At 48.5% G+C, this 19,878-nt stretch overlaps 1 protein-coding gene and 1 long non-coding RNA gene across 7 annotated transcripts in view; one reads left to right on the top strand and one right to left on the bottom strand.

The window, feature by feature from the left end:
- The window catches only part of HERC1 (HECT and RLD domain containing E3 ubiquitin protein ligase family member 1), a 69,359-nt gene that overhangs the window by 3,579 nt on the left and 45,902 nt on the right, over positions 1-19,878 (bottom strand). For 4 of the 5 annotated variants that reach the window (XM_088148264.1, XM_088148266.1, XM_088148268.1 and 1 more), the window contains exons 45-73: positions 18,821-19,089; positions 17,780-17,832; positions 17,475-17,684; positions 16,586-16,760; positions 16,100-16,370; positions 15,029-15,242; positions 13,787-13,992; positions 13,249-13,376; positions 12,641-12,768; positions 11,586-11,786; positions 11,006-11,136; positions 9,764-9,963; positions 9,200-9,314; positions 8,675-8,821; positions 8,320-8,421; positions 7,957-8,130; positions 7,043-7,336; positions 6,478-6,543; positions 6,272-6,397; positions 5,501-5,639; positions 4,747-4,928; positions 4,409-4,564; positions 3,475-3,597; positions 2,559-2,661; positions 2,253-2,422; positions 1,720-1,858; positions 1,102-1,271; positions 292-461; positions 19-184 (exon numbers count right to left, since the gene is read on the bottom strand). In XM_088148264.1, the coding sequence (XP_088004390.1) occupies positions 19-184; positions 292-461; positions 1,102-1,271; positions 1,720-1,858; positions 2,253-2,422; positions 2,559-2,661; positions 3,475-3,597; positions 4,409-4,564; positions 4,747-4,928; positions 5,501-5,639; positions 6,272-6,397; positions 6,478-6,543; positions 7,043-7,336; positions 7,957-8,130; positions 8,320-8,421; positions 8,675-8,821; positions 9,200-9,314; positions 9,764-9,963; positions 11,006-11,136; positions 11,586-11,786; positions 12,641-12,768; positions 13,249-13,376; positions 13,787-13,992; positions 15,029-15,242; positions 16,100-16,370; positions 16,586-16,760; positions 17,475-17,684; positions 17,780-17,832; positions 18,821-19,089 (4,728 nt within the window). The remainder of the gene's footprint in view (positions 1-18; positions 185-291; positions 462-1,101; positions 1,272-1,719; positions 1,859-2,252; positions 2,423-2,558; positions 2,662-3,474; positions 3,598-4,408; positions 4,565-4,746; positions 4,929-5,500; positions 5,640-6,271; positions 6,398-6,477; positions 6,544-7,042; positions 7,337-7,956; positions 8,131-8,319; positions 8,422-8,674; positions 8,822-9,199; positions 9,315-9,763; positions 9,964-11,005; positions 11,137-11,585; positions 11,787-12,640; positions 12,769-13,248; positions 13,377-13,786; positions 13,993-15,028; positions 15,243-16,099; positions 16,371-16,585; positions 16,761-17,474; positions 17,685-17,779; positions 17,833-18,820; positions 19,090-19,878) is intronic. The other variant, XM_088148265.1, reaches the window with a different exon arrangement.
- Positions 99-10,999, top strand: LOC148214775 (uncharacterized). 2 transcript variants are annotated; one of them, XR_015797468.1, is made up of 4 exons: positions 113-227; positions 6,056-6,223; positions 9,480-9,553; positions 10,732-10,999. It is a non-coding gene; the product is annotated as an uncharacterized LOC148214775 (long non-coding RNA). The 2 variants fall into 2 exon arrangements; XR_015797467.1 differs by lacking the exon at positions 6,056-6,223 and having other exon boundaries at positions 99-227.

Below are 19,878 nucleotides of genomic sequence, written 5' to 3'. Positions count from 1 at the left end.
CATCCTGAAATCCTGTACCTGGCACATTTCCGTGATGGTGTCGTCAAAGACGCCCCCAGCGTCATCAGCACCTTCCCCGACGAGCTTCACCTTCCAGGCCCGAGAGGGCAGGCGAAGATCGGAAGCGTTCAGTTTCACAACTTGCCTTGCGATCTGAACGAGAATGGGCTTGCACTTCCGGCCTCTTTGGGAAGAGACAAAGAAAATGTCAACCACCCACAGAGCAGGTAGGCGTTGTCATGCTTTCGGCAGTCGTGCGTGCGTTTCCTTTCATAGGCTCAAAATGCTGACCTGGTGGATATTCTTTTGACCGTGATCTGTGGGCCGTAGTTCTTCCCCTGAACCATCGTTTTTCCAATGGACCGAACCATGGGGAGGGTGTAGACTCGGGGCGCCAGCAATGGCCTCAGCTGCCCTTGGACGATCCCCCACGTCCCAGCATTGTAATGGGATGTGCTGTTCTGTAACAGAAGGGTGACCGAAAGCTTTACGCCAAGATGTGCTCCCTCCGATGGCGAAAGAGGTGCGCTGGAAATTGCCACACCACAAGGCTGGTGCTGCAGGGGCATTCTCCCCTCCTCACCTTGGGGTGGAGAAGGAATAGGGCGTTCTCCCTTTCCAAAGCTGCCACTTCCTTGCCTTGCCACAAAGGGAAGCAGCCATTTTCTTCCACAGCAGAGCAAACTGGGCAGGCTGACTTTCCTCACAATGCCCCAGCTTTCCCGATCCTGGGGCTGTCACTGGGCCTTCCAGATTGCTGAGGTACAATGCCACCCTCCCTATCTCAGGCCACACTGGCTGCACATCTGGAAGGCCCAGGGTTCACCCCCTCGGGCACATGCAGATGCTCCAAACGTCTCCCTTGGGCTTTCTGGCGCTTGAGAAACTGGCAGCCACACTCAGAGTCCAACCCCTTGCACGGGCTTTGTCCGTACATGAGCGCTCCCAAGACTAAAACCTGGTGCTGGTTCCGCCACCTTGCCTTGCGGAGAGGCCAGCTACATCCATGAGATTGTCCAAAGTCTTCCCTGGAGGGGGGTGGGGGAGAAAGGCAGGGATTCGAAAGCACCAGAATTCTCCTGGCACAGACAGGGGCTTCACCTGGTTGTTGGGACTGAGGTTCAGCAACCTCCACGAGGAATACATGAGGTCAGAGAAGTGGTAGAGCAGCCGAAGCCTGGCTCGGACGGTGTGAATGCTCACTTCCTTCAGGGCCCCATACTGAGGCGGAATGGCATCCGGCAAGCCCAGCTGTAATGGCACCGACACCCCTGCCGAGACAAAGAGGCGGTCAGCCCCCAGCCCCACCCGCGGGCAGCCTCTGCTCCGGTCCTCTCGAAACGGCCATTGTGAGGTTCATCGGAGAAGCAGCAGGGCAAGATCCTCCGGCTTCAGAGAGTCGGCCAGATGGTTGATTGCCAATCAGTTGGCCAAAGCCAATCTCCCACCAGAAGTCTTGTCTTGGGGGAGGGGAGTGTGTCCATGTTGGGGGGGAGAAAGCTGCTGAAAATCAAATGAATTGCTGTGAACTTATATATGATTCACTATGGAGACTGTTGCTGCTATGGACCGTCTGGCCACGAGAGAGTCGCGGCATCTCTCCTGTCGAGTCTCAGGGGGCAAAAGATGTGAAGCTCACGCGAAGGGCGCCTCAGCAGAGAGAGGGGTGGCCTAACAGAGATTTGCGGAGAGCGAGTAAAGCACCCCAGGCCTTTTTACCTGGTGCTCGTGGGGGAACGGGCGGGGCAGTCCATGCAGCACTGTGACATCGTCCTGCCGAGATCTGTCGGATATTCTTCCCTTGCAGAAAGGTAATCAGGGTGGGCTCCCGGACATGGTTGGTGTGGCCCAATCCGAGCTAGATTCAGAAAACACAACACTCGGACACAGAACAGCCCCAGCGGAGGACTCTGTCTGGGCTGTGGTAATTCGGCCCTTATTCCAAGGTGATTTTGGGTCAGACATTGGTGACGACGGCAGCTCGCACATCCAAGACGTCCACTTATTCCACCCAAAATTGGGGAATAAAATGGGACCAAAAGTAATAAAGCTGACTAGGCTTTACAGAGAGGATGGCTGGAAGCCATCACATTACAGACCTTCCCAGGACGCCTATCAAGAGCGAGCGAGGGCTTTGCCGTACAACTGAGAAATGACCCAACTAAGCTAACCACATGCTTAAAGGACACAATACATTTCTGTCTCCCTCTTCACATTCTTATTGACCAAATTCAGACGTATCCTGTACATACCTGGCCCTCTGAATTGCTCCCCCAGGCGTAGACATCTCCAGCTGAGGACAGAGCGAGGGTGTGCTCTGCTCCTACGGCGACGTCTTCGATGAAGATCCCTGACAGGGCTGGAACTTGCTGGGGGCGATTGTGGTTCCGGGCTCGTCCTTCTGGCAGGCCAATCAGCCGGTCTGGAAGAAAGGACACCCCTGGCTATGCTTGCCACAGGCAGCTCTGGCGGGGCTGGGAGCTGGCTCTGGCGTGTCTCTCAAAAGACGTCCTCCAGCACCCAGGTTTGAGGACTGAGACCGGTTCAGCCAAACTCACCTTGCCCAAAGGTGTATACGTGTCCATCTTTTGTCAATGCAACTGAAAACTGAGTTCCACAGGCAACTTTTTTGATTCCTATTCCACAAAGAATATCTACTTTCTGTGAAAGAAACAGAAAAAAGGAACCATTTTTATATTTTAATGGCAACCTCATTAAAAAAAAAAAGACAAAACAAGAACAGGCAGAGATATCACATTCAAAGCCATTAAATTCGCATTAATTTGTTTTTAATTTTCATTTCTATTCAGGAGGTAACACTGTGCTTGGGATGCAGAGTGATTGGCACAATTCTTGCCTCAGAAGTTGTGTCACCCTGAGAACAGTACACTGGTGCCCATCTATCTAGGATGCCCAAATGGACAATGGCAAACATTCTCAGGGACTCCACTTTTAATTCCATGATGAACAGTTCAAGGATGTTGCAATATAACCCCCCTTTAACTAACGCAACCTTTCAGCTAGCGTTTAAGGGGCTTATTTTCTTCAGAATAAATGAAGAAAATAAAGCCCCCATTATTTGGGAGTAAGTCTAGGCTGACTGATTAGATTTATGAACCCCATGCCAATATTTTATCCTGGAAACGGCCTTGCTCAGGGCAGTGCAATCTATTTCTGAGTGAACCTGCAAAACGACTGAGAGGTTAGTGCAGTCTCATTTGTGTGGCCGTCTTCCTTCCAGGCCCAAGGCCAACAGTGTCTAGCCCCAGCATTCGTTTTCACAGCCTGCGTTTTCATTTACTGCAGTGCCGAGAGGAGTCCGCTAGGACTGAGGGAGTAGACAAATCAATAAGATCAATATTCTATTACCGAAACAACATTCAAGAGAACACACCACAAGCAGCAGATCACAAACAACAGGAGATGCGCATAAGGATGTGACAGGAGGGGCGGGACGATGCTGCAGGGACTCACCTGCGGTGAGGATTTCGCAGTTGAATTTCCCAGGCCCAGCTTTCCGTAGTCTCCGTCACCAAATGCCCAAACCATGGAACCATCGGTAGACACAACTATTGTGTGGTTTAATCCACAGGCCACCTAATGTTAAAATACAGTTAACATTTCCATTTAGGAGTCTCAGGCTCCAGGGCCACGAGTCTGCAGGAGGACTCCTTCACCAGCTGGAGGGCTAAAACTCTGAAGCCTTCTCGTACGTTGATATGAACACTCCTAGTTCTGGACAGCTGCTGACCGCTGCACTGGGGGAGCAGGCAGCCAAGGAAGAAGAACTGGGCCATTGAGCGGGTTCCTCGCAGGCACAAAGACCAATGGCCAGGCTGAGAAGACAGCGCTGTTCCACACCTGGGAACAGCAGGCTGGGAGGCAGCTGTATTCCAGGCCCCCCAGCCAGGCTCATCTTCCCCTGCCTGCTTCCCCTGCCACCCTTGAAGCTCCTCTTGGCTAGCAGGACAGCTGTCCCTGATGATCAGAGACTTTCAGACCAAGGCACAGAAAGGCTTCCTGTGGCAGGCTAATGAACGAGCCCTCGAGACTTGGAGGGCAGTGAGTTTGAGGGCCCTCTGCCCCAAACAATGGCAAACATTCACAAATCTCAGGCAACTTTCACATGAACATCTGTTTTGCGTTTACTTCGCTACAGCGAATCCTCTGCTCCTGTGGACTTCGGGGAGGGGGAAGACTGGGGCAAAAACACTACACCAGGAACCCACATAGGGGGGAAAAATCCTAAATATAGCTTGGCTGGAATCTCTGCTCTAGGATCCTGCTGGAACAAAGAGGAGATAGACAAGAACGGAAGGCAGTTCCAGCTTTTCCAATTATGTTTCTGAAGAAAAAAGAACATTTTCAGAAAAAAGAGAGAGAAACAATTTTACTCTGCAAGTCAAACCTCTCCAATCTGGTAGCCCTCCAGCGCCGTCACCCTCTCCGGAAGCTTCTTGTTGGACGTGTTTCCTAATCCCAGCCGTCCGTAGTCGCCGTTCCCAAACGTAAACAGCTTGCCATCTGCGGTCACCACGGCCGAATGCTTAAAGCCACAGGACATCTGGTAGAAAAAACAGCATGAACTCTGATCAGGTGGGGCTGATGAAGATTTGCAGAGCTGTTTCAAACCAGCTACAGCTCTGGACGTTTAACCACCTGGCCTGAATTCAGAGACAAGATTCCCCAATTCCTGCAAAAGCCATCGAGCTGATGAAGGATCCAACCTTCGGCCCTCTGCCCTACCTGCACCACTTCTTCTCCTTGCAAAGCTTCTATCTGCCTTGGGCGGCGCTGCCGGTCACTGTTTCCGTGGCCCAGTTTGCCATAATCTCCGTCTCCCCAGCTGAAAACTTCCCCGCTCTCCGTCAAAGCCATTGAATGTCCATCAGAACCACAAGATGTCACCAGCTGGGTTACAACAAAACCTTCACCACAAGCGGAAGCACAAAGACAAACATAAACATTTCCTTCCATCCAATGTCCCAAAAAAAAAAAAAGCCACAACTCACTCCCTGATTCTTCCCCTTCGGGAGGATCCTTCTTTGGGGCACAATCCTGAGGCTGTCTGGGGGCACCTTTGGGGTTCCTCTCCAAACTCACCAGCCGGGACTAGGCCATCATGCATCCCTCTGGCACGTGGGTCGTGGACAGTACAAACCTTGGTAAGGCCTGTTCTTGAGGAGATGGCCGGTAACAGGCTCTTCTGATGAGCCTGGTGGGACTCAGGGAACACAGTTCCCATCTGTGCCTGATTGTGGCATGCTAGAGCCTATCTTGGGGCCGCCCCTCTCCGGGCTCTGGAAATAATCCAAAATCCTGGGACTACCAGGCTGCTGCTGGAACTGAGGGCCCTGCTTACTGGTGGCCCTGATTTTGTCCTATCTGCTCATGCAGAAGGTTTTGGGAATGGAGCTAATCGTGAGACGCATAACTCAACAAAATCGGTTGGTCAAATATGAGACTGACCAGATCTTCAGTGTTGAAATACACAACTTACCTTGCAGAGCTGAAATCACGGTAAGCACATGAAGGTCATCAGAATTTCCCTGTCCCAGTCGACCGTAGCTCCCTTCGCCACATGCCAAAACTGTTCCATTTGCTTGAATCACAAATGTACAGTTTTGGCCACAAATGACCTAATGTAATTAAAAGAAAAGAAGTCATTGCTTAAGGTAACAAAAACCTACAGCTGAACAGATGCAAAAGCAAAACCTTCTGTTTCTAACCTGTACCCTGACATGAAAGAAGGCCCATGAAAACCATGCTTTGCAAAGACAGGGAATAACGTTTCCGTGGAAAGTAAAGCCAGAATCTTGGCAGCAGAAGGGAGGGGAAGAGGATCAGCCCAGGGCTGGATGGCCTCCTGGTGGCTCAGAATTTCATCTGGAAACGAAACAGGACATTCCTGCGTCTTCAACAAATGGGAAGCAGGATTTGGAAGACAGGGGCGTGCGCATTCTTCACTTTAATAACTGTTGGTTTGGATAAAGGAAGTTGGGCTTTGCAACCATGCCAGACTTTCTCTTACATTTACTCCCTTTATCATCTTCAGGTGCCACCACAGGGTTGAATTCTGTGTCCAAGGCCCAGCTCCTTCTGAAGAACTGGGACATCTCTACAGTCTCCTCTTAGGAGCATCAGATTCATGGAAATGTGACCCGTCTATTTTGATACTGTTCTGCTTTGCAGAACTTTCCTGCCGGTGCCTCAGTTATAGAAGGTGAGACTAGCAGGGGATAGAAATGTTCGAAGAGCTCCTGGCGGTTACCTGTTGCGCTTGTGAGAAGGAGGGGGCCGAGACGGGCACCAGGACATTCCTTCCAGCCTCTGCAAGCTGCCCGTGCCTTCCAGCTCCCCAAAGGCACACGTCGCATTTCCCCCCAAGGTGCCAATCCTAAGGGACAGCACAACAGAGGTTTTTAGAACAGGATCCCCTTGTCTGGCTCTTTCAAATCCATCATCCCTGGTACTGACCTCAGGTCGTGATGTAGCCCAGGACATGATCTGCTCATCCATCCCATTAATCCATTTACCGTTATCCTGCAAAACATATAGTTCTTCTATTATAGCAAAGCTATAATTTGTTCGTTCATTCATTCATTCATTCATTCATTCATTCATTCATTCATTCATTCATTCATTCATTCTTTCACTCACTCACTCACTCACTCACTCACTCACTCACTCACAGTTCAAACTTAGTCACTGCCCATCTCACTCAAGAGCGACTCTGGGCGGCTATGCAATTACAATACCCCAACCTGTCACTTCGGGCAGGGCAAGAACCCGCGGCCTGATCGGCCAGCTGCAAAATCTGGAGCTCCCCTTTCCCTGGAGTCGCAGGAGGTGGCGCTCAAAGCTCCTGTCTCCTTTCCCGCCGAAGGACCATCCTCGCCGTCCACATTCCAGCGGCTGCCCACAGCAAAGAAGCCGCAGAACCAACATCTCCGGTCAACGGAAAGAAGCCACACACACACGGGAGTGTTTTGGAAGCACGCAAGCCGATCAGGCGGCACTGCCACATGCAGTGTGCGGTTACCATAAGGAGGGCCAGCTCTTCCTCTGGCACCGGCTCCAGGTCTGGGACAGTGAAGGAATCTGGGAACGTGGCCCCCTTGGCCAACGCTTCTGCAGCCTTGACTGTAGTTGAGAAGCATTCCAGCCAGGCCCACTCGGTCGGATTCCAGGTCAAAGGGTCTGGAAGGCAGGCCTGGTGATGCGGAGGGACGGGTGGGCTGCACAAGAGCTGATCCAGGTGGAGCCCGACGGCCAGCGAAGCCAAGCACTGCATGTATGGACTGTGAACGAGCTGGTCTCCACAAACCACGTAGGGCTAAGAGGGAGAGCAAGAGGAAAGGTTACGCTTAAGTGGGCCCAAAGCCTTATCATTTCAAAAGCATCATTTTTGAAGTTCTCTTAACTGCACTAACATCAAACTGGTGTGCTCTCGTTTCTGATTCCAACAGCATCAGAGTCCCCCTCTAAGCTCGTCAAATAGCTGAGCATTCTTCAGAGAAGAAGATCCAACTGATGCAAAAGGAATAATGCACTGCCATTTTTCCTGAATACACTTCACTTTATTAGCAATAAGAGGTCATGCTGCCCAACGGAGCGGTAGGTAGACTAGCTTTCATTAGCATAATAGAACCAGAATTACCATGGGGCAGAGAAACACATTCAATTTCAAATGCTTCTTCAAAAGGAAATTGTTACAGCAAAGAGCTGTGTGAATGGGGTGGTATAGAAATGCTGTCAGTAAATGAAAAAACGAATATCTAAGCAACACAAACTTGCAGAATCATCTGACAGACCCTGGTAACACTGGAGAAGGTAATGGAAAACCAGAAATAGGTTAAGACCAGGTTAAATCTTTCTGCGACAGTCTCCACGCAGTTCATTAGCTGTGCACTACCACTTCCTCCTTAACAAGCGCCCCATTCCAGTTCTTCCTACCTTTTCATAAGCATACTGTTCCTGAAGCATTATGGGCAGCCGTTCCAGGAAAGCCCTCATACAAGGGGCCACGTTCAAACCAAAAATGCCCTGCTGTTTCAAAGCAGTCCTGCATGTTGCCAAGACGTGGTTGGAGGAGGCCCACTCTGAAGTGCAATTCACCACCAGGACATCCTATCACAAAAGGAGGAGACAACCACGCTTTCTGGAACACCTCGCATCAACGATCCAATGTGTGAGTACAAAGGGAGGGCCAAACACAGAGCCAGAGAGAGACTCAACAGGCTAGACCTGGTCTACCCTGAACCTCCAGGGGAGAGAAGTCAGGCCTGCAGAGGTTTACTCAGAAGAAATGAACAATACCTTGGATCTACTTGAACAGGCAGCGACTCCAACCTCAGGGATCCAAACCACTGTCTGAATAGCTCCAGAACCGATCACCACACTCTGCAAGACACAGCCGTCCTAGGCGGGAAGGAGCAGAAAAACGGAGTATGAAAGCATAGCTATCGGCATGTGCATGGCAGACAAGATAACAACAACAACGTGTTCGATTTAGGTGCTGCCCAACTTCAGAACCAAGTTGGTATACGCCAATCAATCAATGAATTATCTAAAATGATTTGCTAAACTTGAGCCTGGACGGCAACATCCGTGTTATTTTTAACTCCTGAAGGGATGACTGAAAATTGGCTTGGCTTTTGTGAACCCTGCTTACCCGCAGAGACCAGATATTGATAAGGCCTCCGAGTCCCCCAGATACCAAGGTCAGTCCGTCAGAACTGAAAGTCACGGTCCGCACAGGTGTAATATGTCCTCTCAGCTGATAAATGCACTTGGTTTCTGCTACTTTTCTGTACGCATCCTGGAAATGAAGGGTAAGGAGAATCTCAGACCTTTTCAATTTAGGACCGAAATGTATCTTCTATTTACATTCCCCAAATATTTTAAAACATGGCCCTTCATTCAATTAATGTACATAAGTCAGCTTTCTTTGCACGGGCGACTTCTGTACTGGATTAGTTTCCATCGACCCTCCTAAGCATGGTACTCTATGAGTAACACAGGAAGGTTGTGTAAGATCCTGAGCATAAAGGCAGAACCAGCTCTCTGAATTATTGGTTTAACTGCTGCAGGACGTCTCGGCTTATCTCTGCCTCTTAAAGAGATGCCCTCCTAGACAAGACAGTCTTTTCTGTTCTGCACTCATTCCTATGAGAGAGTACCAACTTGTGATCTTCACCTTGCCGCTGATTTCTTCATCCCACCATTCTTCTGAACAGCTAAGGCTTGATTGCAGGAAGACCAACTCATCTTGGGGAACTGTCCAAACACAAACCAAGCCATTCTGGCATCCACTAAACAGAAGTTAAGAGAAGCTGCATTGAAGAATAACAGTTCCACACTCTGCAAAGTCGTGCTTGCAGATCACATGGAATCTACTGCGGTCTATAAATGCTTGAGTCATAATTTTTAGTCTTGGGAACTCTAATTCTATCTCAGCATTTTCTCTCCCTACACAGATGGCAGCAGACGGAAACAAGGAGAGAGTGTAAAGGCAAAAAACTGTACATCTATGAATCTTGAGTCCAAAACGGTGAGTTTAATTTTTTCTTTTATACTTGGCAGAAAATCTGCACAATATTTTGAATTAAAAAATACAGAGGCAATATAGAATTCACTCTCTTAAGTATCACCAAAGGCCCTTTTAAAAACATGTAAATACAGAAAGCTTGAGACCCATCAAAAAAGCAGAATTTCTGTCACTACTAAACAGAGACAAGGAGAGTCAAACCTTCCAACTTACGTGGCCAGCAGAAGTTGCATCTTGGGGCCTTTTCCCAGAAGGCTGCACCAGACAATGGCATTCACTACTGCCTGGTGGGAAAGGGTGTATAAATGCCGCCAGCAGCTCCCCGAGGACCCCCAGAGCTTGACCGACTCTTCCTTCGCGCAAGTCATGAGAATTTTCCCAGCGGGATCCCATTTCATGCTGACAATGGTGTCCTGGGGAAGGGGAGGAGCACAAAGGATGCACTTTGGGCATCTCTAGACCTAAAGCAACGAACTTTGGTGCGGAGAAGCTCTTTAATTTCCCTTTAAACACTCTGAATCTTGCCAGGTAGGTGCCAGGCACAAACCTCCACTCCTGAGTTAGGACACTGAGACACACACACACACACACACATATAAAATTTGCAAAAAATCTGCTCACACAAAGTTCACTTAGGAGATCGCTTAGGAACTATCTCCTCTTCTTTCAACCCTTTCCGGAGTGTAGATGATTTCGCCAGACAAGACTGGTTAAACAGGCTGTTGGGATCTAATTCACGTTTAGATGTCCCCTTATGTTTGTTCACCTGGTCTCCCTGCTCCCTGTCCAATTGCTCAATCCAAATCCATTCCCTTCTCAAACTGGCAGTGGAGCGCTAATCTTCTCCATGACCCTCAAAGCACTCGTGCTCGCTCCAAGCTCATGCCTTATGTGGGGCATATCTAGCACCCAAGGAAATGCAGAGCAACCCGAACCTTTTTTTGTTATCGTCTTCCATATCCGAAGCAAAGGGTCCAGAGGGGGAAAAGAGTTTTCCACAAGAGGGGCATGAGGGTAACAAGAACTCTCGGACACCCAGAGGAAGCCACGTGGTCACCTCCACTTCTGTTAGCAATACCACTAGGCTCAAGCATGCAAAATACTTTGTGGAATGTGGAACTGTGAGATGTAGAGACACAACAGACTTAATTTCTTTTGCAATGATTGCTTGGTTTTTACAGAATTCCAAACAATGGTGAGAAGAACTAATAGCCTTAACTGATGGGAAAAAAACCTTCTCCTCAGCGTGCCCAGCATAGGATGAAGTGCGGCTTTCAGATGATGCATTAGAACAAAAGCACACATGAAATACATGATTAAAATTGAGTATAATTTCAGAAGAAATGGTGGCTTTCCTCTGGAGTGCCGAGGTTTGCTTAAGAGCCAGGGCTTCTTGTTCTGTGGAGTCCTGACTGCTTTTGGATTCATCTCCCAAAGCAGACTTGTCTGCTGTACCTTGTGTGCATCCACCAGAACAATTCCTCCTGTCTCCCGTGGTTCTTTTGTGCCTATCAACAACTTCCCATCCACGTAGCCAACAGCAAAAGGGTTGTCCTCACTGAACCAGGCAAGGCAGGTAACCGACACTAAAAACAACAAGGAGAAGATGGCTAAGTTCCCCGACTCCTTTAAACAAACTGCGTGTTATGGTGCAGAAAGGAAATGCATGAAAACAATCCAGCATGTTTGGTGAAAATCTTGTCATATGTTCATCAGTTTTGTTAGATTCATTAACCAGAAGTCTAAGGCTTCATTTCCAAAGTGCGGGACAGAAATATTCCTGACTCCTCTGCATCCATCCAGCTGAGGAAACCATGATGCCTCTGAACAATGTGAACTGGAGAGGGAGGATTCACTGGTTGGATCATATAATTTAACACTGAGGAATGGTGACTAGCCATGAAACACTTTATTGTTAAAATTTGACTAGGAAAACCCACATCAGCTCAAGTTCTCTCTTACCTCCTTGGGTCAAAATGACCCTCCAGCTTCAGAACAAAAAGATCTGCAACACTGGGATTCGGCAGCCACCTACCATCCTTCCTGTAGCAGTGTTCCAGTTCAATTCTGTGCATGGTGGAAACGTCCAGAACTTCAATTAGTCCCAGAGACCCATCCATCCGCCCAACCAGCAGGAATTCTGGAGAATCCCCTGTCCAGGCTGCAGAGGGACTTTCTTCAGGCCAGGTGAGAGCAGAGACCCAATGGGGTTGAATGTCCAGGAGTCCCTTTCCTCCTAGGAACACAGATTGGCGCTTAGAGACCCACTTCTTTCCTAAACCTGAAGACAATGGCTCCAAGAGTCATCTTTCATTTCTACGGTACATTTGCCAGCCAGATTTTGCCAACACGTTAGGCAGCCTAAGTTTAGAGTGATGTGAGGTAAAGCCATTCAAACCAGGCAGATCAGCCTATTAATAACAACAGAGCAGAAGGGAAGTAGCCGAACAGCCAAACTGGACTGCTGGCGCTTGACAAAACGAGATCCCTCCACAAAAAAGGAACGGCCACATCGGCAGATGATGGGATGGAAGAGTGACTCAGGTTTGTATCTTCTAGCTCACTTCCTCCCATTTCCCTATTAGCAGTCGGTGGTGCCATTGCTCACGGTCAACACGGTAACCACAAACAACAGAAGTCCGCACTGCAAGAATCCAGTCACTCTGCCCTGAAGAGTAAACTGCTGCTCAGAAGCTTTGAAGATGCCAAGCGGACCTCCAGCAGGAGCCCCAGCCATACCTGGCTCTCCAATAAATGAGGGTTTCATTCAGGTTTGCATCATTACATCTCTTAATGAATTCAACAACTGTAGAACTGCATATATTCAAAGCGATCACACTTAACGGGGCCTTTTGATGAAGGGGGGGATGTAAACACCCTTTAGAAAATCAGTTATATTCATTAAGCATAAACTGAATGGATGAAAGAATAAACTGAAAAAACATTGGGGGAGTTGAATACCTGATTATTATTGGCCAGAATAAAGGTTGGATTATTTCATTTTTAAAAATGAAATGCATGTCACAACTTAATTCTGCTTAGTTCCTTCTCACTAAAAACCTCTGGCATTCAACAATGCATGGTTCATACCGTTGACTTGCCATATGTTCACCATCTTCTCCAGGGCTCCAGCCAGGTACTTGCCACTAATACTCCAACAGGCGAGAGAGAAACTGGGGTCACTGGGGGACCCCAGATTTTCTTCTGCTTCTCCTTCTCTGCAAGACAATACAGACCCAGCATTCAGAAGCAGCTTCCAGCAGGAAACAAGATACATCGGAATCAAGCCAGTTTCTCACTAATCCTTATATCCCAAGCAATAAAAAACACCCGGCCATCCCTCAAGCTTTTAAAATCCCACGGAAGCCAAACCTTTAGGAAAATACTATTCCGTACAGAATATTCTCTTTGCCACACTTACAAACCTAGAGGAACCCAAAGCTCATCCCCGACAGACTTTCATCCGAACTTCCATTCCATTGTCCTACCCCAAAAGGGCCTCCTTTCATGAAGCCTGCTCAGCTTTCCCAGAGGGCCTCGGGTGCTGCCACTGTGACTCTACTGGATGGCTCTGTGAATCCAGCAAGGGGGACTAAAGAGCCTTTGGACCGATCCAGCAGAGCCCTTTTTGCTCTTAATTCTCCTATAAAGTTGTCCCTTTAGGTCAACTTAACATAAACTCCCACAAAGCCACTTACAGCTTGCTGAATACACAGGTCTGTTGCAACGAGTACTGCTTCTTGGTTACATTCCACACTCGGATGGTTCCATCGCTGCCACTGGTGGCCAAAAGACCCTTCTTGTTGCACCAAACGCAAGTCATGACCTGTTTTAAAAGAAGACGGGGAAACATTTCAGCTGTGATCCAAAACCTAAGGGTCATCTGTCTAATTATCAAACGTTCCTATTAAGCTGCTGCTGGAGTACAGGGCAAAGTCCTGCCAGGATAGCAAATTTAAAAATCAGTTCAATGAAATCTGAGCAAGAGATTTTATAGGTATCTCAGTCCTCCCAAAACTTCTGTTGGACCCCACCATATCCAGGTTTGCTAGAAGCACTTTGTGTAATAGAACTAAATTCAGTGCTTAAGGTCATCCTGGCTGGGAATTAGGGGGGATAAAAACCAGGTTTCCCAAGGGGCGCTAAGCTGCCGAAGGCTGTCTGAGTGTTAGCCGAGATGGCCCTCTGGGGAGACGCCTTCTCCCAGCTTGAAGAGAGATGCTACGGGGGTGTTACCCTGTTCTGATGAGCCTCCAGCTTGATGAAGGAGCACTTGCGCAGGTCCCCTCCCATGTCCGCCAGGGTCTGGGGGCTGCCTTGGTTATCCCGGTCGTGAGCTGCAAGAGTCCGCACCAGCTGCTGAGCAGCCCACTGTCTGTGCTGGGAGGATAGCCGTGAAGAGAGGCAGCAAGCTGCGAGGGCATTGGCCAGCTCCAGAGGGCCTACAGCAGAAGGATCATAGGGAGGGTGGGCATTCAAATGGGCACACACACCTGCTTAGACAAAACAATGAGATGACGCCCAGGTGAGTGACAAGAACCAAACAGCTGCGCAGCATCACCCACAACCTCCTGAACAAATGAGAATTGGGAGGGACTTCCGCCCTCCATCAGCACTCCTCCCTGAGCTGAAAGAGACTGACGCGTGTCCTGCCTTCTCGCCACAACTCACACTAAGAATTCCTCTCAGGAGACTCTGCGACCAACTGTCCCTTTGGAATTTTGCAGAAATCGGTAGGTCTCATGAAACAACACAACAGAAAGGCTACGGGAAGACCTAGACTTTTTCTGATACCAGCCAAGCAGGGCCCTTCGCCCTTCTATCTACCGGCATCTTGTACTGACAAGCACAGTACGCTTGATCTGGCTTAGTACCCTGCTCTCTTAACCAGCCTCTATCAATAGCTATGGGTTTTCTAAATTGTTTGGAGCTGGTATCCCTTGACACCTCCTTCTTGGGGAAGCAAATGCTGCTGCGCTGTGTGAAGGACTTCCTGCTGAATCCTTCTCCTTTCAACTGGAACTAAAGGGAGGGGATCCCTTTTGTGAAAATGCTGAAAAAGGAGCCAGCGCACCCTCCCCTCCTCAGATCTTTCTGCCAGCAGTGACTGTTCCTTAAGTTAAGCTAGCTAAACAAATATGGGGCGGGGGGGGGGGGGAACAGCTTATCCAAAACGTGATGGATGCGTTTTCTTTTTCATACTTTGAATAAGCAGTAGGGAACATTTGGAGTTGCTGGATGATGATCATAGAGCGTTTTAATCATCAACAAAACATTTAAAAAGTGTAAGCAGGCTTCTATTTTGATAAGACCCAAAAAGTTCACCTGCAACCTTGTTTCCAACGCCTGAACCACAATGCCACACCAATGCAATACTATCAACAACAACTTAAGGGACTCAACCTGCATCTACTGTAACATGGTGAGAAAGCATCAGGAATTCCTCTAGAGAGGAAACGAAACCATCTTTCAAATTACCTTTCTTTTCAATTTCTGCTTTATCATAACTGGGCCTCAGCTTGGCCCCCTTGTCTGCCAGCAAGGCCACGAGGGCCTGAGTTACAACAAAGTTGGGTGATGTTACAAGTTTGTTCTCTTCTGCTATTCCTCGCAGAAAACTTGGCAAGAACTTTCGTTGCACAGGATCATCCACTGTAGTTAAATTGACACCAGTTGCTGCTGAAATCAAATTCTAAAACAAGGAATTAAAGCCACAATCAATACAGATGCTTTTAAATACACATGCTGTTTTCACTACATTGATTTTTCAACAAGATATAGGAACCTTCAAAATGTTTCCTATTAAAGGAGATCCAGAACTTCATTTAAAGCAAACTATGACTTACAGTTCTGCTCTTATTATGAATAAGAATTTACGAGACCAAAACAGGAAAAATAAATTATGCATTTATAGATTTACAAGGAAGTAGACTTGCTTTCAAAGAGACTGCAAATTTTTCGGATACTTCACAGTTGTAGTGTCGTAATACGCTCAGATATAACAGATTTCAGAGATTAAAGACATAATGGAATCCTATACCTTACCTAGGTTAAAATATCATAAGCAAAACAAACTGAATTCCTGTATTAAGCAATGTGTAATTATTTAAAAGCATTTTTGTTTTTACAGCACCACCACTGGGAGGTAACGATCAGGTTCTGTTCACATAGATTGTTACCGAATGGTTTGATATATGGGGCAGAGAAAAGTTTGCTTAAGCCTCTAATTGCTCCTTCTGTTTTCATTTTAGAAACAACTTCCTGTTTCCTAAAATATAGTATGCTTCATAAGCAGAAATCAAAACACAATCACGCGCCCGCATCAAAGGGCTCACGGACTTGGAAAAGCTTTGTCCAACGCTCTTGCTACCCTGTTCCCTCCGCCCAACACACCACCGCTGTTCCCCTTGTAGTCTACTCCGGGCCAAGCAGCCAAGACTTCCAGCCTTTTTAGACAATAGAAGACGAATTACTACTTAGCAAAAATAAGTTTCTGCACAGCCAGTGAAGCAAGCGCAATGTTCAGAGAGAAAAGGTGCCCTCCCTTACCTGAGTACACAGCTGAACCAGCAGTTTTGCGGCACTTGGGGTGTTTGAAGCCAAGCAGCCAACTGCTGTGCTCAGGTAGGCCAAGCAGGAGATGGGCTTGGTCATCTGGCTCTGGACACCTCGCGGCCGCTCAGAGGAGCCAAAGCTGGAGCAGGGGCTTGTGGAGAGACCCGCCCTCCCGGCCGCGGCCAGGCACATCAGGCGGACCAAGGTCCGGATATCCGTCAAGCCCAAGGACTCGAGCCCTGCCGCAAGACTGCAGCTGGACCCGCTGTTGAGGGGAGAAGAGGGAAGGTCAGAGGGGAGCTGCCCCCTGGACAAACCCCGTGGCCAAGGCCCTCACTTGAAAAGGCTGGGCAGAGCCTCTCTCCCTCCCCCGCCGAGAAACCCAAAACAGGGCAAGCAATTCCTGCTGGGCCTTCTGGCCCGCCCTGCCACCGGGGCGGCCTAATGCACCCATCCTCCCCAGCCCAGCGGAGCACAGACCTGACCGAGAGCAGCGAGAGGGCCCTCATGACCATCGTGCGGGCCAAGAGGACCTGAGCAGCGGCCGTCACCCTCCTCAAGGCCATGATGCGATCGTGGGGGTTTGCCAAGGCAGCTGCCTGCTCCCCCAGAGTAATTCTCCCTGAAGAGCTTTTCTCCACAGAGCCTTGGCAACCTAGAAAGAAGAGGGGACAAGGAAAGGAAAGGTCACCGTAGGAAGTACCTGGGTTACTGCCCTGTAGGCCCCGAGCACTGTTTACGAAGAAAGAATTGACTTTCTTCGTAAACAGTACTCAGGGCAAGTCCAGCGCAGTATGAGGCGTCCTGAGGCATCCTTTTTCTCAGCTGACCACAGTCAGACGTGAGCAGTGCACTCCCGTCAATACTGGGCCCTTCGTACCACTTCATCTGATGCCCCCTCCCCCCACTTCAACAGTAAGAAGCCTGCATGCGTGCGAGGTGTTTCCTTCCCCGGATCCTTTTGCTGGATTCCATTCCTAGGAGCTGGATGTGGGATAAGACAGGGTTTGGATCCAGTCCAGCAGGGCTGTCGTATCGGAAGGGTAACCCAAATCGCCTCTGCTAACCAATGACCTTTCCGTTACTCTTTCCAGGAAACTGTACATTATATCTACATAAAACCCCCCATTTCTGTGCACGTCCCAATCCCCGTGCTTTCCTGATCTTCCAATCCTGGTCCCTCTTTTATATTCAGGAAAGAAGGCGGAGGTTTGGCACCCTTCATAGCTTTCCAGGAGCCCTCCATTCCCACAACAGCCACTAGAATCCATACACAGGAAGCAACCTTTGCCTGCTGCCACCCAGAGAGATCCTCTCAACACCAGGCCCCCAAGGAAATGGCATAAGGCTTCAGATGCTGATCTTCTACCTGGTTTACCTATTTGCATCAGCGTTTCCTCCATGCTATTGATGGCGGTGACCATGGCGACGGAGGCTCCCAGTGGATCACTGTCTGGGAACTGAACGGGTTCAGGCACAATGCGCCGGTCATTCAACCCCAGGGGTCCAGCCAGCAGCTCAAATTCCTCTTCCCCTGTCAGCTTTTCATCCTCGTCAACGTCCAGCATGTCCCAGTCTTCTAGCATTAGGTAAGCAAACTGTGGTTAGGGATTACGTTTTACAGAGAACCAAAGCAGACGGTTGTATCATTAGAAAGATTGCACAGAGTAGTACCTTCATAGACACTCTCTTGCTTGCCTATTAGATCAGGAGCTTGTCCTTTGTATCTGCACCAAAAAAAGAATAAGGGTAACATTCAAACACCCCATCACGTTAAGCAAATCACAAATAATTAGCTGTTTTCCAGTTGCTAACTTAAATAGGAAGGAACAATTAAGCAGAGACCGCCTCCTTTAATCAACTTGTTCTGCAGGGCTGGCGGATTAAGAAGCTGCCCCACACGATTCAACACTGGTAACACAGCGAGGGTTCTAGCAGTCCCTATCTAAAGGTCGTTGTTTTTTCATCGATATAAAAACACTGTTAAAGTTCCAGTCAATGATTAGGCCAACTTCGCTTCTCATGGAAAAAAACATACTAAGATTTACTAAAACTGAGCATATTTTAGACACTTGGTTCTATATCTCAACTCTGTGTGTGTTCCTACCAAGAGGGTACACAGCACGGACATTAAATGTTCTCTGTCATGTGTTGGACTAAAATGCTAAAATTTTGAACATGTGCTCATTCTTCATTGGCCTACATTGACTGAAAGGGCAGCAGAAGTGTTTAAAGTGTTCTTCTCTCACAAAAGAAAGAGAGGCTGACAAAGGATTTCACCAGCTGTTCAGGTTTAAACCTCTGGTGCAAATAACACAGCCTTTTCTTTATACAAAGCTGCCACATACTTAACCTTTCCTCATCCAGCTCCCAGATGTATAACCGCCCCCCCCCCCGCTGCCCCAAAGCTGTTCAAGATGGTGCTGCTGAACTTCCCAATGATTTCTGGCCACAAATGAAAGAAAATAGGCAAGGGAAGCCTTGGACAGCCTCAATACATCATGAACGTTAACCTTCCCCTTGGGAAAAGGGGCAAACATCGCAGCCCCCCTCTCTACAGCAGAGACCAGGACACCACAGCCAGCAGGCCCCTGGAGAGGCTGGTGGGATGTGGATGGGACCTCTGACCCCAAGTCGAGGGGAGGGGGGTGAGGGGGCTGCCCACACATCCTCTCCGTCAGGAAGGGATCTTACAGACCACATTATCTTTGGTACCTTTCTGAGGCGGATGTCTTAGATTTGCTCTTCAGGGCCAAGTATTTTTCTCGGCAGCTGCCACACAAGAGGTAGTAAGGGTTCCCACTTCCACATTCACCACCAAACCACCCATCCACATAGGAGCCGTTGCTACGATAGCCTTGACGGTTGGCACTACGCCCACAGCCGGGGTGATTTCTTTTCATGTGTTGATTGAAGCTGACAACGCTGGATTCACACAACTCACATACTACCACTTCTTCCCTGTCTTCAGATTCACAAACATGCTGCGCAACATAATTATGCAGTTATTTTCATGTACAATGAAAGACCTCTCATTCCTACCTTTTCAGGCCCATCGGACCCACGGTTAAAACAAACTTATTCATTCTGCTCCAGCTCAGAAGCACAGAGGCCTTCTCCATCCTGCCGCCCCCCCCCTCCAAAGAGCTTGGGCCCCCCAACTTCTACAGTCCCCCAGCCAGCGTGCTGATGGAAATTGAGGAGCTGCATTTCTGAAGGGCACACGATGACAAGGGCGGCTGCCACAGGCCAACGAGATAAACACTGCGTGCAGCAAAACAAGGCAAATCAATAGTGTCTATTTGTACCCTCACTAGGTGTGCTATTCAGTTGAAGAGTACTCAAAATGCACAGGAAGAACCCTCTTCCACATACATTTTAATATATTATGGAATTTCACTTGCAGATGTGTATGTTGACTAAACATGCCTAGCACGTAAGTAATTTTTACAAGTTCAGTTTCAAGTTTCTTTTGTGGAAGTCTTGAGGAGGAAGAACAGGTTTTATACTTTCTGAGAGAGCCACACTAATTATGCTGAGTGTACAGGTCCATCACCTTCCTATCAGGAAAAATTGCAGATCTACTTCTAGATTGCACAGCTTTATCATTGGTGAAGAGTTCTGCTCCGGAGCATTAACAAACAAGATCCAACTATTTACAGAGACCTCTTCATTCTCCTTCTGTGTCATGTGCAAATCAGCTCTGAAGGCCACAGAATTCTGCATCTCTTGCTGGATCCTTGAGTTTCAGGACAACTGATTAAGGCTGTCAC

This window comes from Python bivittatus, unplaced genomic scaffold, assembly GCF_059951505.1.
Source record: "Python bivittatus isolate LINGU-HERP-01145 unplaced genomic scaffold, Pbiv_v1 ctg000530_np1212, whole genome shotgun sequence".
Classification (NCBI taxonomy): Eukaryota; Metazoa; Chordata; class Lepidosauria; order Squamata; family Pythonidae; genus Python; species Python bivittatus.
This window is presented reverse-complemented; position numbering and strand designations above follow the sequence as displayed.